At 45.6% G+C, this 16618-nt stretch overlaps 2 protein-coding genes across 7 annotated transcripts in view; one reads left to right on the top strand and one right to left on the bottom strand.

Annotated features, from left to right (window-relative positions):
* The window catches only part of LOC136851983 (pseudouridine-5'-phosphate glycosidase-like), an 86718-nt gene extending 80982 nt beyond the window's left edge, over positions 1–5736 (bottom strand). Inside the window, 1 exon segment of the mRNA XM_067126385.1 lies at positions 5549–5736. The gene's annotated coding sequence lies outside the window, so the exon portion shown is untranslated.
* A 32-nt stretch (positions 5737–5768) lies between these two features.
* LOC136851952 (threonine synthase-like 2) overlaps positions 5769–16618 on the top strand; it is an 81510-nt gene continuing 70660 nt past the window's right edge. Inside the window, exons 1-3 of one of the 6 annotated variants that reach the window (XM_067126318.1) lie at positions 5769–5795; positions 5967–6139; positions 14351–14425. In XM_067126318.1, the coding sequence (XP_066982419.1) occupies positions 14362–14425 (64 nt within the window). In that variant the 5' untranslated portion in view covers positions 5769–5795; positions 5967–6139; positions 14351–14361. Of the gene's footprint in view, positions 6140–6261; positions 6283–14350; positions 14426–16618 lie in introns of those variants that run through there. The other 5 variants (XM_067126329.1, XM_067126363.1, XM_067126354.1 and 2 more) reach the window with 5 other exon arrangements.

Genomic DNA, 16618 nt, shown 5'->3' with positions numbered 1-16618 from the left:
ATGTCTACAGTACTTTCTTCTCATCAGTCATTACAGTAATTGTAGGCTATTATTTCCACAGAGGCCTTAGAAGAAGCAGAGCATTCAGAGGACATCTTAATGCACGATTTCAAAAAATATTTTTAGGCCATAGTACTGTACACGCAAAACACACAAACGTGAGATAGCAATAAAACGGGTTATATTGGGTCATTTGCCGATAATTTGCCGCTACGGTATACGCATGGTATTACTGGTTGCACGTACATATACTAACACTCATCTTCTGCGCATACAGTACGTATGGGATAAAACAATCATGAAAATGGAATCTGCTCTGGCAATCTGGATAAAGGACTGCTGGAAGAAAAACGTGCCCCTCGACTCCAACATCATTCGCGAGAAAGCACGACAACTCTACCAGCAGTTATCAACTGCTAAAGGAAGGCGACGACGTAGTACAGGCAGAGGAAGGCGTTGAAGAAGGCGAATTAGAATTTTTAGGCTTTGATGAACCAGCAGAAGAAGAGGGGGAAGAGCCCCAAGCAGGAACATTATCAGCGCCTCAAGGTTTCCAGGCCAGCAAGGGGCGGTTCCACCTAAAGCCTGTTACTCTGCATGGGGAATCAGCATCTGCAGACACTGAAGCAGCCGCGAAATATCCAGAGGCCTTCAAGAAGATCATCGAGGAGAAGGGCTACCATCCAGAACAGGTGTTCAATATGGATGAGACTGGCCTGTTCTGGAAGATGCCTTCCCGGACATGCCTTATGATGGACGAAGCTAAAGCCTCCGGATTCAAGGCCAGAAGGATAGGGTTACCCTCATCATCCTCATCATGTGTGGGAATGCAGCTGGTTTCATGCTTAAGCCAGGTCTCATTTACAAGGCTGCAAACCCCAGGGCCCTCAAGAATAAGAACAAGGCATTGCTTCCTGTGTTCTGGATGCATAACCCTAAGGCCTGGATCACCAAAGTCCTCACAGAGTACTGATTCCATCAGAGCTTCATCCCTCAAGTTAGGCAATACCTGAACGACTTGGCCATGGAGTTCAAGGTGTTGCTGATTATGGATAATGCTGGTGGCCACCCTCTCGATCTTTCTTACAAGGGAGTCCAGCTTGAGTTCCTCCCTCCCAACACCACCTCTCTCCTCCAGCCTATGGACCAGGGCGTGATCCGTGCCTTCAAGGCACTCTATACCAGGAACTCCCTCCAGCACCTTGTAACTGCAATGGACAGTGACAGTGAATTTACGCTAAAAGAATATTGGCATAAATTCACGATTGCCACATGTCTGAGCATCATCAGCCGATCACTGAATGACATGAAGAAGGAGACCTTGAACGCATGCTGGAACAAGTTGTGGCCGGAGTGTGTTCATGATTACAGGGGCTTCTCTCCTCAGGAGGATGAAATCGGCACCCTTATTGATGCTCACTCTGACCCCCTGACGGACCAGGATTTGGAAGAGCTGACGAAGTCTGCCAGTGAGGAAGAAGATACACCAGGTTCAGGGGAGGAGCAGGAGGAAGAGGAGAGCGGCCTGACTTTGGAACGTCTGTCCCACATGAAGAGAATGATTAAGGATATGCAGGAGTATGTTTCAACATGGGATCCTTTTATGGAACGCTCCCTAAAGTTTTCAAACATCCTTGATTCAGCATGGGAGCCCTATAATCAAACCCTCACCACCATGAAAAAGCAGCGACAGCAGCTGCCTACCACCATGTTCATCACACGGACGAAGAAGGCCCCTCCAAAGCCTCCCAAATCACCCGAAGTAGTGCCTCTTGAATCGCCTGAAGAAGTGCCTCCCCAATCGCCCGAAGTAGTGCCTCTTGAATTGCCTGAAGAAATGCCTCCCCAACCGCCTGAAGTCGTGCCTCCTGAAGGTGAAGAGGCACCCTCAGATGAGTTGTAACTCCTGTGCTTTGCTGTGCAATCATATCTTCATCATCATTCATCGCACTGCACAGCTAATTCATCATCATCTTTAATCAACATTCATCGCTGGTGAGTACCCGTGTGATTTATTTATGTAGTAATCTTAATATTTAAGTACAGTAGTATAAAATTTTTTAAAACGTGCATAACTTTTTAAAAAATTTTTTGTCTCTTTTTGTGAATTACGTATACGTAAATACCAATGTTCCCCCCAAAACGAAAACGAGACGGCTTATAACTGTATGAAAGAAAATGTGTGGCTGAATATGTAGGGGGGACTAGATTATTTTCACCTACAGCTGTAAGCCATACAGTACGTACGTATAGATGTAACGATAAAATGTTTAAGATGACTTGGAAATTATATTAATAGTATCATTTCACAGATTAATACAATAAGTAATAAGGTTATAGTTTAATGTATATTTGATGTAGGCTGGTATTTTTAGGCATACTTTGGTGTTTGACCCTTCATGGTAGACAAGTATAAGCGTTTTTAGAGGGGCATCGTAAGCATTCGTGGATTTGACCTATTCGCGAGGGGGTGTGGGACGCATCCCCTGCAAATACGGGGGGTTCACTGTATACAGAAAAATACATTAAGATCCCACCGGGACAAAAAGAGCTTAACGACAGTCAGGCGGAGAGATCCAAAACACGTCTGCAACGCATGACGGCCGAAAGCAAACTGGAATATTTACATCTGGGCAGGTGGGTATTCCCACCTACCTGGCAGTAGTTACTGCCTAACCAGGCTCCTTGCTCAAGAGTTTAATGGCTGTTTCCAGCCTATGCTGAAAGTAATTCCTAATGTAAAGGACTGGCGGTTTGTATATCGTGTCGGAACAACTGGAATGTTTACATTCGGGCAGGTGGGTATTCCCACCTACCCGGCGGTAGTTACTGCCTAACCACCTTGCTCAAGAGTTTAACAGCCATTTCCAGCCTACGCTGAAAATAATTCCTAGTGTAAAGGACTGACGGTTTGTATATTGTGTCAGAACAATCAGGAAGCACAACAGGAACAGCCCAGGCAACAGGAACACCAGGAAAAGCAAACGGAACGACCAGGGCAACTGAAGCAGGAGGCATGACAGGAGCAGCCCAGTTGGCAGGAGCTTCAAGAACATCAGCAGCAGCGACAGGAGCAACCAGGCAGCTGGGGCATGAGGCACAGCAGGAGCAGCCCAGTGACTGGCTGCCAGGCCAACAAGAGCAAAAAAACAGGAGGCACAGCAGGAGCAGACAGGACCACAGGTACAACAGGAGGCAGTGGTACAGCATAAGGAGTGCCAGAAAACAAACAGCAGTTGGTCCCCCTTGTCAGGCCACAGTGTTGACACCGACCTGGGGATCTTAGCCATGACCGTCACCGTAGTTGTCGTCTAAGTATCCACTGTATAAGGGCAGCCCACGGGGAAACTTCAGCTGCGCCTTATGATGCTCGCTGTCAACCTGGAGACATAAGCAAAAAAGATTAGTAAAGGGGGACTCCTCTTGCTCCAAGGAGGACTGTCCTACGAAGCGTGAGGAGGCTCCTGAGAAGAGGTCGCCCAACTGCTCCCCCCACCACCCCCGAGCGAAGAGGACAAAGGAGAGATCTTTCCTGAAGGAGACAGCCAGGAGGGAAACTACCAGAAGGAATGAAGGAGAAGTCACCGAGGGCGTGAGCAACACTCGTGCAAGATAAAAAAGGTTGCAGTCACGGCTCCCAACAAGGAGCGGAGGGCATGAGGTCCAAATGATAGGGGAGCAAATTGTTATGACCCTGGCCGCCGACCTCAAGAAACACACGCTGGAGAAAGAAGGCCTTCCCACAAGGCTATCAAAATCGTGGGTTTGTATATTAAATAATATCAAACACACAATATATACACAAAAACAACTCAAAAGATCCTACTAGGAAAGAAAAGCTTAATGACAATCAGGCAGAGAGCTCCAAAAACACGTCTGTACAGCATGATGGCTGAAAGCAAATTGGAACGTTTACATCTGGGCAGGCAGGACTCCCGCCTACTGGAAGGTAGTTACTGCCTAACCACCTTGTTCATGAGTTTAACGGACGTTTCCAGCTTTGCTGTAAGTGATTCCTAATGTAAAGGACCAATGGTTTGTATATTGTGTAGGAACAACAGACATTTACTCTAGATGGCAACCAAAGAAAAGTGCCTGATGACCACCAGTACCCACCTTGTTATCAAGTTTCTGCAACTGATGACAGCTTGCAACAAGATATACTCCTGCATATGAAGCAATGGTTTGTCTTTTAGTAGAAACAAAGTGTGTACAGGGTAGGCTAAATGTACCACAGTTATATGAATTCGGGTAACTGGAGCAAATATGGTTCAGGTATGCTGTTCATGAGCAGTACATTAGTATAAATGTTACTTACTAAATAAATGATCAATACATAAACTAGTCTATGCATATCTGACTTGGAACTGCTGGTACAGGCTAAGTTACCTCTAGGGTTTTGGAAATGTTGGGAGGTAGACCAGACAGCCAGCTATTTGTTATGTAATGGTTCCACACATGCACAAATCATCAGGGAGCCATATGTTTAAGAACGGATAGGCTAAGGAAACCTATTATAAAAGCAACTACTGTATACTTACCTAACGTACCCTAACTTAGCAGGCTCTGTTACTTAGTTGGGAACTCTGCCCACCGGCCCCCGTGAAGGAAACTCCACCTTGGTAATTCTAAGCCATAGTTCCGCAGTGAGCTAGACTATGGCAATTGACGTTTTCCTATGTTATTTTACTTGCTTTACAAGAGTTTAAAATAATATTTTGTCGGCCAGCTGTAACTAAACTGTAATTGACCTTTGAAGACTACACTACCAACGGGGTAGATCTAAGCTGGCATTCCATGGAGAGCCCCCCACCCTCCTCCATAGCTAATACGGCAAAATTGTAACCAGTAAACAACCCTAGTACCCCGTTGGTAGTGTAGGCTAGTCCTCAAAGGTCAATTACAGTTTAATTACAGCTGGCCAACAAAATATTACTTTAAATTCTTGTAAAGCAAGTAAAATAACATAGGAACATATCAAATGCCACAGTCTATAATTATAGGGCACCGCAGAAATATGGCTTAGAATTACCTCCACTTTTTACCAAACGCTTCCCTGTAGCACTGCACATGGGCAATAGGCTAGCACTCCAGGATAGCCAGAGCACAACTTCTGAGGTTAATTGGCTTATGGCCGATTGACCAAAAATAACGCTAAATTCTTGACAATCAACCAAAATACTAAAAGAAAAATAAATTTCCAAAGTAATACCCCATGCAGACCCATTGCTAAGTTCTACCGTGTTATCTGTCAACTTTGTTCTATCAACAGCATTCTTAAGGGTAATAGCCTACGCTACACCGTAGCCTCCGCAATTTACCAAAATGCAATTAATACCTCTACTATAAAGTCCACATGATGTAGGCCTAAACCGTGATAAATAACCTAATTTCCTCAAGTACGTTCATGCCTAGTACAACTCCACCTACGTTTAAAGTGATATTGAGGCTAATAATGTTACCTCTGTCTATGGCAACATCTTTAGTTCGGTCTAAAATTATCACTGTATCGAAACACGTCAACGAACCTAGTCATTAATATACATACTTTGTGCAGAAACCGACAGATTGTATAGATTGTAGTATCGAGTACTGAATGTCGCTGCAGCAATGTAATCGGGCGACGGGAACCGCGAGTCACGGACACGAAAACAACTGTTACTGCGGCCGAGAGAGAGAGAGAGAGAGAGAGAGAGAGAGAGAGAGAGAGCGGAGGGACCACGTGCGGTGCCGACTCTGAAGCTGATCAGCTGATAAACGTAAACATTGAGGTCGTGCGTGACGTCATCCGACAGGTTGTCTGTCTATCGGAATCTGAACGTGACATTGACCTGACATGAATTAACTGCTTAACTGAAACAACTTTGATAGTTAACAAATACTTTTAGGTTAAAGAGACGAAGATGAGAATGATTGTGATACAGTCATGTACATAAGAATGTGATATTTGAAATGTTTCTTGACAGATAATGGGTGGAACAAAAACACGAGTGAACTCAGGACAGCGAATGAAGGTTAAAAGTGATAAGACTTAGAGCTTTGGCATCGAATGAAGATTAAGAGTGATAAGACTTAAAGAGCTTTGGTAATCAGAGAGTAAAGGAAACTGCCGTTATTAAGAGGTAATACGCCGATCTAAGTAAGTATACGGACGTACTCTTATGAAAATAAGTAACCTAAGATCCTGTTTAGTCTGTATTGGTTTTGTACGGGAATGCAAACGTTGCCTTTTTGCATCAGTATTTCTCCGCTTCCAGTATTTCTCAACTCGATCCAGAATGGGTGGGTGAAACATGGTAACAGGGAGTTAAGTGGGTAAAACTTTACTTTGGTTGCGTGGCCTGATATCCGCCAGTCGCCGACCGGGACAAGTTACGGCCTTTTGGGGGGGTCCAGGGGGGGCAATGTTCCCCGGCTAGGTCAGGGAACGTCGCCCTAAGTTAGGTTAGGTAGGTAAGGTCAGTTTGGGTCAGGGCCTAGCATTATAGGAAAGGTTATATCTATTTACCTATGAGGAACCTGCCCCGGTCAACGACTGGAGAAAATCAGGCCGTGCAACTAAAGTACAGTTTTACTGTTAACTGGTAGTAGGTTAGTGACTGAAGGGAACCTCCCCCCTCCCCACAAACACATGCCATCATCACTGACAGACCAAGTTGAAACTTCTTTCATTGTTTGTTCCTACACAAATACAAACATTCGTTCTTTATGTAGAATTTTGCTTGCGAACATGATCTGGAACAACTGCTCAAGCTTATTGACAAAGTAGTAAACTACGGACAGGCAGGGCAAAGCCCTGCCCTCCTGGCAGTCTGCACTCCACTTTGTTTTCTACCACTGTTGATTCCAGACTGCTTTCTTGACTCTGCCCAACTGTTGGTGGTTGAACTCTGTTGATTAAACATAAGTACTGTATTCCTTTTCCTTTCTTTTGTTGTTGACTAGCCTACTGTATGTGTTTGTTTTGTATTTTCCAACCCATTGGTCAAATAGCCTAAGCTTTCTTGCAAGGAATTAAGTTTGTGGTTTCCATGCTGATGATCCACGGGTGTTCTCCCTATTTTTCTTTGGTCAGGTTTCCAGGGTGATAGGGAAATACTTTTGCTCTTCCCCAGTGGTCTTTCGGTACTGCATGGTAGTTTGCACGGCCCCCGCTCTGCACATTCATTCCAGAATTCTCAGTTTTTAACTGAGTTTTCAGGGAGCCATGAGCCCATGTTCCTGGTTCTTCCATGGTCGGACGGCCATGGTGACCAGGTAGCACTTCGACCAGTCTGCCTCTGGCCCTTCAGAGCAGTTAGGGGTTAGCATGACTCGTTCGTGTGGCTTGGACACTATCAATGGTAAAACCTTACTTTAGTTGCACAGCCTGATTCCTGCCAGTGATCAACCGGGACAGGTTCCACATACATTAACTAGACATAACCTTTCCTATAATGCCAGATCCTGACCTAACCAGATCTTACCTACCTAACCTAACTTAGGACCACGTGCCCCCCCTGGATTTCCCCCCCTAGAAGGCAGTAACCTGTCCTGTTCGTCGACTGGTAGTAATCAAGCCGGGCAACTAGAATAAAGTTTTACCCTATTGATGGCTCTGATTTTCAGATTTTGTTGTCCTGTAGTTATGGTTATTGTGAAGTACTCCATTGCCTCTGACCTTCCTCTTTGATATTTTCAAGATGAAGAAGAATAGGTCTACTGTTTAACTATCACTGCAGGAAGACACGATAGGTTTCCAGCATTTGGTCCTCTTCTGAGGAAGAGGACCGATTGTCTCATGGTGTAGTACTGTTGCACCCGTGGTGTTCTGCATGGGTGACTGTTGGCCCGGGACGTGGCTGATTTTCAGACCACCTGATACCTGAGCCTGCTGATCCTAGGACTGGGAAGTCCCAGGGGCACTTGTCTAGTCAAGGTTCTCATACCACTGGTCTTGGATTCCCTGATGCTGCCTGTGCCTCATGCAGTTACAACTGCTATCCAGGCTGATGGATCTGGTCAAGGCTCTCGAACCACCTGCCCAGGACCCCCCCTGCTGCTACCCATGCTCTTTGCAGGGGGTGCCAGTCCAGCCTAGCTAGCCAGGTTATCTAGGCCAGTCAAGGTACTACCTTACATGTACTACCGGTGCTGGATCTTTGGCTTGCAGGGGTCCAAGGAGGTGACAGGGCCCTTGCAGTCCTGCCATCCAGGCTTAGTTAAGGGTGGTTTCCCTCCTTTTCTGTCCTAGAAGGTTTGGCACAATCATGGAAAGCCATTGCCCACATTTCCATGAGTGAGTGCACTCTCCACTACCATAGGTTTGTTGTGAGCTTAGTTTGACTACCGTGTGGGGTGTGGCTCACTTGGCAGAGGCCTTGCCTCTACTAGATGGGGCAAAGGTGCCAGGGACCATTCCCCCTTTATCCTGGGAAGGTTAAGCATCGAGGCAAGGATAGGAAGCTTCATTGCTTCCTCCTGAGCTTTTTATGAGGAAGTATGTACTCGTCTTCTAATTCAGAGTGGGGAGTGATTTCGTGTGGGTTTTCAACAGGGCTCCTCCTGCATCAAGAGTGTCTCAGGTTTGTCAGCACTTGGAATGGTCCCAAGGGTCCTGTAAACCAGGATTTAGATACCAGGGTGCAGAGTCTGCTATTTCTAGAGGCCATCAAGCCCAGTTGCAAGGCGTATGACCTTGGGGTAAGCGCTGGGACTTTTTCTCTAGTTTTTCCCTGCCACTGAGGGAGCTTAGGCTCTAACTTAGTTGTCTTGGCCATAAATTACTAGTGGTGTTGTGAACCATTGACTTTCACCTATATCTGTGCAGTCAGTTCACTGAGGACCAGTTCAGTGCAGTGACTCTACATGTCCCCCTAACTCATTGAAAGGTCTTCTCTCTTTCAGTGCCAAACCAATACCACAAGTGAATTTGAGCTCACTTTTCTCTCTCTTGGTGTCACAGGTGAAGTATGGATGACCTGATGGAGGAGGCTGTATTCAAAATGCTGTTGTCTGGGTTTAGTCTTTGCTGACAACCCAGCTCACAGGGTAACCTCCTGTGAGCATGTAGGGGGACATGATTCATTGGCATCTCGAGTCAATGCACAAAATTTTGGCACTGTGCTGGTGCTGGCATTGAAGTTTGGTCTGGATCTGGGGTCTACTTTAATCCTTTCAGGATGAAGTGGAGGTTGCAGCTAGATTGGTGCAGTTGACTAATGGCACCCATCTCTGCCAGACAGTGTCCTATGGGATCTCAGTCCTGTAGGGAACTGCAGTTGAACTTTCATGTTCAACAGGTCTTCTCTTCTTTGGGACAGCAAAAGTCCAACTTCTTTTTGTTCCTACACAAATACAACCCTTTGGTCTTTACATAGGATTTAGCATGCGAACGCAAACTGGAATGGCCATTTAAATTTCAAACAAGGTCCATAGCTATTGATGGTAGGGGGAAAGCCTCGCCCACTTGTCGATCTGCAGTCCACTTTGCTTTAGGCCGCCGTTGTGTGAGGATGTCGTCGTGCACTCTCTGCCCGATTGCCGTTTGCTTTTTCGCGTTGTTCCTACAATATACAAAGCATTGATCATTACATTAGGAATTTGCTTCATTGTAGCTGGGAAACAGCCACTTAACTTTTAAGCAAGGTGGTTAGGTAGTTAACTACTGTCCACCTGGTAGGAATCCCGCCCACCTGGACGGTGAGCATTCACTTTGCTTTCGGCCGCTATGTGATGGGGAACTCACTGTACCCTCTGCCCTGCCTGCTGTTTGTTCCGGCATGACATACAAACCATCAGTCCTTTACATTAGGAATTACTTTCAGTGAAGCTGGAAACGGCTGTTGAACTTTCAAACAAGGTGGTTGGGCAGTTAACTACTGTCTGGGAGGCAGGAGTCCCACCTGCCCTGACATAAACATTCCAATTTGCTTTTAGCCGTCATTGGGTGTGGACGTGTTTCTTCGCTCTCTGCCCTGACTTCCGTTGAGCTGATTTTTCCCAGTGGGACCTTTTTCTTGTTGTTTGTTAGTATGAAGCCCTTTGATAAACTTTGTAAGCCCTCCTTCCCCCAGCGTGTGAGCCCTGGGGTGGGCAGTAAGAAGTGTAATAGCTTTCGATCTAGTATTGACATGGACCCACACTCCCTTTGCTCTTCTTGCAGGGGCGTGTGTGTTCATGTACTTCACCGTGTCCTGAGTGTTGTTCCTGGTCTGCTGAGCACTGGGTGAAGTTTGAGGGGAGGAGACAGTACCAAAGGAAGCCCGTCAAGGTGTCATCTGAGGGCTCTATATCCCCCTGATGTCTCCCTTGGTGGCTGGCCCGTCCGGATCATTTCTCCCTCCTGGCAAGCTTCCTCTTCTTGCTGCCTCTCCTTCGGGTGAGGACTCCCCTTCGTCTTCTTCACTCGCTGTGTCTGGTGTGGAAGGCCGCAGCGGAGCAGACAATCAGGACATCTCTCTTGGGAGCCTCTCCTTGCTCCGGGGATCTTTTCCCCAGGAGCGAGTAGAGACTCCCTTCATTGACCCAACCTTGTCTTCAGGTTTGGTGGTAGACACTTCTCAGGTGGAAGGCTCCAGACAGACCTTACTTCTACCTGGTATCACCTGGATCTACCTGGCATCACATTTTTAGAGGGCCTGCTGTCCCATCTGTCTGGTGTTCCAATGGTCACTTATGCTGCGGCTACTGCCACTATGTCTACAGTCACCATGACTGCCTTTTCTAAAATGCCGGCAACGTCTCCTTGCACCTGGGTACCCATGGCCCCACTATCCTTGCCAGGCCCCTCCAGTATGGTAACCTCATCTGTGCCCTACGTCACGGTTCCTGCTCCTGCTGTTCCTGCTGTTGCCGACCTCTGCTTGTACCCCACTCCGGTCCCGGCTCCTGGCTTACCGGGCTCTTGGCCCAGCCTGGCTCCTGTTCCCGCTCCGCCCCCTGCCGACCACTCATGTCTCAATTCCTGGCTTCCCTGGCTCCCACGCTGCTCCGCCTGCCCTGGTCTCTGCAGGCTCGATTGTTGACATCTCCGCTGCCTGGGTTGCTCCTGCTTCCCTGGCCATCCTGGCTGCTCCTCTGCCTTCTGCTGCTCCCTCCTGGATGGGGGATCTGACCACCATCCTGAAGAAGCTGACGTGGTCAAGAGGTTTCTGGGACATGGTCCCCGGAGGAAAGCAATCTTCACATCAATGTAAAGGAGTTGAAGGCCATTCATCTAGGTCTCCAGCATTTCTCAACCTCAACTCGTGACAAGACAGTGGTTGTTCATGCAGACAACACCACCTCTCCGTCGTATATCAGGAAACGGGGGCCACTCGTTCCTTTTCCCTCTGCCAGACTGCAAATGACCTTCTACTTGGGCGCACCAGAATCAAGTGACGCTGGTCACTCACTTCATTCAGGGAAATTAAACATCCTGGCAGACAAGTTGAGCTGTCAAAAGCAGGTCCTACCTACCAAGTGGACCTTGGACCACAGGATCTGTGTCGACCTTTAGAGATTGTGGGGCAAACTGTCCTTAGACCTGTTTGCCACCTCAAGAAACAATCGCCTTCCTCTCTTCTGCTCCCCAGCCCTGGATCCTCTGGCATGGGCGACGGACACCATGCCCCTAGACTGGTCGGGCCTGGACCTTTATGCCTTCCCAACCTTCAACTTGTTGAGGGAAGTCCCGAACGAGTTCGTGTCACACTGCAACGTCTCAGTGACACTCATAGCCCCTTTCTGGCCCACAAAGGAATGGTTCCCAGACCTTCTACATCTTCTGGTAGACTTCCTGAAGCTGCTTCCCCAAAGACCATGGCTACTCAAACAACCTAACCTCAAGAGATACCGCGATGGGTTGTCCACTCTCGCTCTGACAGGCTTCAGACTGTCTGGAAAGTCGTCAGAGCGAAAAGTTTTTCAAGAGCAGCTGAAGTAGCTATTGCAAAGTGCAGACGACAATCTACTTGCAACGTCTACCAGTCAAAGTGGACAGTGTTCTGTCGATGGTACCTCAGACATCACTTCTCATCTTCTGAGACATCTTTAGCCCAGATTGTGGATTTACTCCTATACTTGAGGACCTCTAGGAGACTGTCCTCATCCACCGTTAAAGGATACCGGGCAGTGCTTACCTCGGTTTTTAAACACAGAGGTATGGATCTTTCATCTAACCAGGACCTTAATGACCTCATTGAGTTATTTGACACTTCCGAGCAGAAGAAATCTGATCTAGTGTCTTGGAACTTGGTAGTCCTTAAGTGGCGTACGGGTTCTCCTTTCGAGCCACTCTCCTCCGCTTCCCTTAAGAACCTTATGCGGAAGACCCTCTTTCTAGTAGCCCTGGCTATGGCCTAATGTGTAAGTGAACTGCATGCAATTAACAAGAGGGTAGACTTCTCCCAAGGGGATACAGTGTGCTCTTTCACCTTAGGCTTCTTAGCTAAAAATGAGGATCCTTGTAGGCCTTGGCCTCGCTCCTTCCACATTAGGAATTTAATGGAAATCCTGAGCCAGATGGAAAGGAGGGGGTTCTTTGCCCAGTCAGAGCCCTGAGGTACTATCCGCATAGGACCTAGAAGATCAGAGGACCTGCTAGCAACCTCTGGTGTTCTGTCAAGAATCCTTCTCATCCGCTTTCAAAGAATGCTCTATCATTCTTTATTAGAGACCTGATCTCTAAAGTGCATTTCCAGATTCAGGAAGACTCTTTTTCCTTTGATCAAAGTTAGAGCTCAAGAAGTCAGAGCAGTGGCTACCTCTCTTGCCTTCAAGCACAATTTATCCCTCTTGTCCATTCTTCAGTCGACCTTTTGGAGGTGCAAATCGATCTTCGTGTCTCATTATTTAAAAGAATTGGAAAGTGTTTGAAAACTGAAGTACCCTTGGACTTTTATCAGTGGCTGGCATGGTGTTGGGGGAAGAAGCATAGGAGAGATTCTGTCTCTCTTATGTCTTCGCCTTGATGTAGGGAGCTTGAATGGGTAGTAGTTTGTTGTGTCAGGGTGGGTGACAGCGTTATCTGGTTGTTTGTTTGTGGTACTGCGCCCAAACAAGGACAACTTTTTTTCTGCACGTGTCTTGTCAGCGATCATCTCCTCTGTTGCAATACTTCCACTGATGTAGAGGCGACTGTCAGCTCAACCGCCGCTCCACTACAGGTTGAGATGAGCACCAACCAGAGGCAGTATTCTTCTGCCATGGCTCTCTTACCAGGTAAGGAAGCGACAAGCATTGTTTCAATGCTAGCCATCCTTTCTAGTTCAATTCATTACCACACTTAATGTTTTGAAGTACAATTGTCCATTCATCACACCCCCCTATCAGTGTTGGATTCAGCTAAATAATTACTTGTTAAGTTACTTATATAAAAATAACATTTTTATAATAAAGTTTTATATATACTTACCAAGTAATTACTGAATCAGAGCCCTCCCTTCTCTCCTTTTTTTTCATGGACTTTGCGGAAATAAAATGGAATGACACCGCTGGCTGCGAGTCGCTTCCACGCCCCTGTTGCAGTGGGAGGGGCCTGTCACTCCCCCCCCACTTTGCAACTGATGCATTACTGCGAATTTTTAATTTAGGATGCCGTGAGAGCATAATCTTTAGCTAAGTAATTACAGTACTTGATAAGTATATATAAAACTTTATTTTATTATAAAAATGTCATTTTACACAAAACTCATTCCTGTACAGTCTAAAGCTTCTATCTCCGCTTGCTGTAGATGACATAAAGCAAAAAGAGAAAAAAAGCACAGTACTGTACAGGAGAAAATCAGCCAGAATTAGTGAAAATTATTACTGCCGATTCACTCTATATGCACAAGGACATGGCAGGAAGGATTCTAACAAGAAAGTAAACCTTCCGCCATTTGGTGGGAAACAGGTGATTACAGAGTTAGTCCTTGCAGGTCAGCCAGGCATTTTTTTTCTTTATTCTGAATGCAGTTCACACCAAACGGGGTGAAGATATAAGCTAACTTTAACAGTAAGTAAGATTCATTCCAAATAATACAAATTGTAATTCAAAATCTTCATATATATCTATATTTTTGTTACTTGCTGTTCACTAATCATCTGTTCACTTTTTAATATACTGTATGTACCTTCTTTTTCGCTGAAGCTTGTTGTCTGAGTCGGTGGTACTTTAGTCAGTAAATTAGTAATAATAGTAATACTAATTTACCTTAAATCCCAAGGAAAGAATACAGGTAAAATTTTTTAAAGTTAGGATGAAGCTAAAAAGTGTTACTTTCACATTTGTCTTGAAATTAACAGTACAGTATTGTTACTTTGGCATTTGTCTTAAAATTAACAGTATTGTAAAACAACCTTTTGTATATTTTGAAAAAAGTGTTATTGGAAAGTTATTTCATTCCAGGATAAGGCACAATGAAATACTGTAGCACCAGAGGACAGGAGAGGAATCTTACTTTTGAAGAAGTTCTCTTTTCTGGTAACTAAATCTTTAGTATTCCATTTTTGGTAACTAACAGATTTCTTGCAGGTACTGTAATACTTTACTAATCCCATTTTCCATATACAGGCAGCCCCCGGTTTACGACGGGTCCGGCTTACGACGTTCCGAGGTTACGACGCTTTTCAAATATATTCATCAGAAATTATTTCCCGGTTTATGACGCATGTTCCGGGGTTACGACACGTTGTACGCCGATCCGATGGAAGAAATATGGCTCCAAAACGGCAGAATAATCATAATTTGAAGGTTTTTTTGATGAAAAACTCAATAAAAATGCAGTTTACATCGTTTTCAATGCACCCAGAGCATTAAAAGTAAGGTTTTCTTATGATTTTTGACGATTTTCCGGTTTACAACGCGGCGTAAGAACGGAACCCCCGTCGTAAACGGGGGACTGCCTGTACTGTACTGTACAAAGTATGCCCTTAATTGTACACTTGAATATTAAAGGGTACATACCCCTAAGCACATGAAATTGCTCAAAGTGCTCTTAGTTTGTGTATTGTGTCTGTTCATCAATTTTATTACCAGTGTAAAAGAAAATACAGGTTGAAGCTACATAGTTTTCAATTCTGTAGTTCAGCAACTTCCACACTTTGCTACATTTTCGGTCATTATAGCTATTTTCTTATTCGTTCATTTCTACACAAAAAACAACGAAAATTCCACCACTAATACATTTCTACGCATTATGTGTATTAATTACCGTATGTTGGAATGTTTGTTTTTGTCAGTTGCATAATGTATAGAAAAACTAAGCAACAAATTTTGAAAAATAATTTGTACTTTTCCTAGGTAAATAAACCAAAGCCTTTAATACAGGAGTATCTTTCAGTGCAAGCTGCATTTGCTCAAAAAACTTGGTAACAAGTTAGTTATCCAGGTGGTTAACAGGTAGGAGTATCCCTCACTCACCAACTGTCGCCTTCACTTTTCCGATGGCCTCAGTGTGGCAGTAGAGGTGGGGTTAGATATAAAAGCCTTTGATTTTTATTTTTAGGAAAAATACATATTGTTATTTGTTTCTCTGGAATACAAGCCATATAGGGGACTTATGCCGGTGTCACACTTTGGCGATTCAAGACCGAGACTGTTGTAATTTGCATATTACGACATGGGTTACACTCCAGGTATGACCAAATCGGCATCAATCGGCATGATTCGTAACTGCGTCGCTGAGTTTGGCTACATCCACCAAGTGATGGCATATGTGGGAGGCTGCACAACACCTATGTGGTCAAGTCACGATGATTGTCAAAAGTCGCCATGTAATGCCGCATGACACAACTTTGTCATAATGTCATCACGACTGACAAGACGGCGTCGGCATTGGATTACGTCAGATGTAACTAGCAATGTCGACGTGGCATCCAGTGTGACGTACACCTTGTACTTGGCAACCCCAAAGCGTGCTCAGTGGGGATGCGCAGTAGTCTGACTGAGTCATGTGCTTCGCAGGCATAAAAGGAAGCATCCCAGGATCTCCGTCCTCACTCATCTTTCATCACCTCTGACCTCTACACGTGACCTGTGCTGCTTAGCATTCATCATGACCCAGAACATCGTGAAGGTGAAGAAGATTGTTCTACATAAGGACGCCTCACAAGCCACCTCTTCTGCACCATGTGCTTCTGCCGAAGATGACCCCAAGTGCAAGTCTGTGAGGAGGAGCCCCTGTCCACGGAAGTCAGTGATTTGGAAGTCCTTGGCAACGACAAGGAGTTGACAACAGATGCGGAGAGCAGCGAGCAGCGTTGTCCCAAGAAAATGCCATACGTTTTCTTATCCAACGACACCGAGAGGATGTTGGCGGAATGGCTGCAGGAGCACCCCTTCCTGTATGACAGGGGTCTTACAGACTTCATAAACATGGCGACAAGACCAAGTCTCTGAAACCGCCATTGACTGCAGCTGAGCTCAACACTTGGCTGAAGTCCGTAAGAACGAGGTATGGGCGGTTGACAAAGGCAAAGAGCAGCCAGGCAGCAGTGAGGGACCTCACGGACAGGGAGAAGTGGATCCTGGCGACATTCAGCTTCTTCGGGAAACACATTGTCAGTCAGAAGAGGCCAAAAACCCTTGGATTGAGAGGTAATTGTTCTTCCATTTCATTTGTTGTTAGTTCCTGGTTATTAAATATCACAATACAAAGTTTTTCATGTTTCATAT

The sequence above is a fragment of the Macrobrachium rosenbergii genome, chromosome 3 (assembly GCF_040412425.1).
Source record: "Macrobrachium rosenbergii isolate ZJJX-2024 chromosome 3, ASM4041242v1, whole genome shotgun sequence".
Classification (NCBI taxonomy): Eukaryota; Metazoa; Arthropoda; class Malacostraca; order Decapoda; family Palaemonidae; genus Macrobrachium; species Macrobrachium rosenbergii.
Note: the sequence above shows the minus strand (reverse complement) of the source record. Positions and strands in the feature narration are given on the sequence as shown.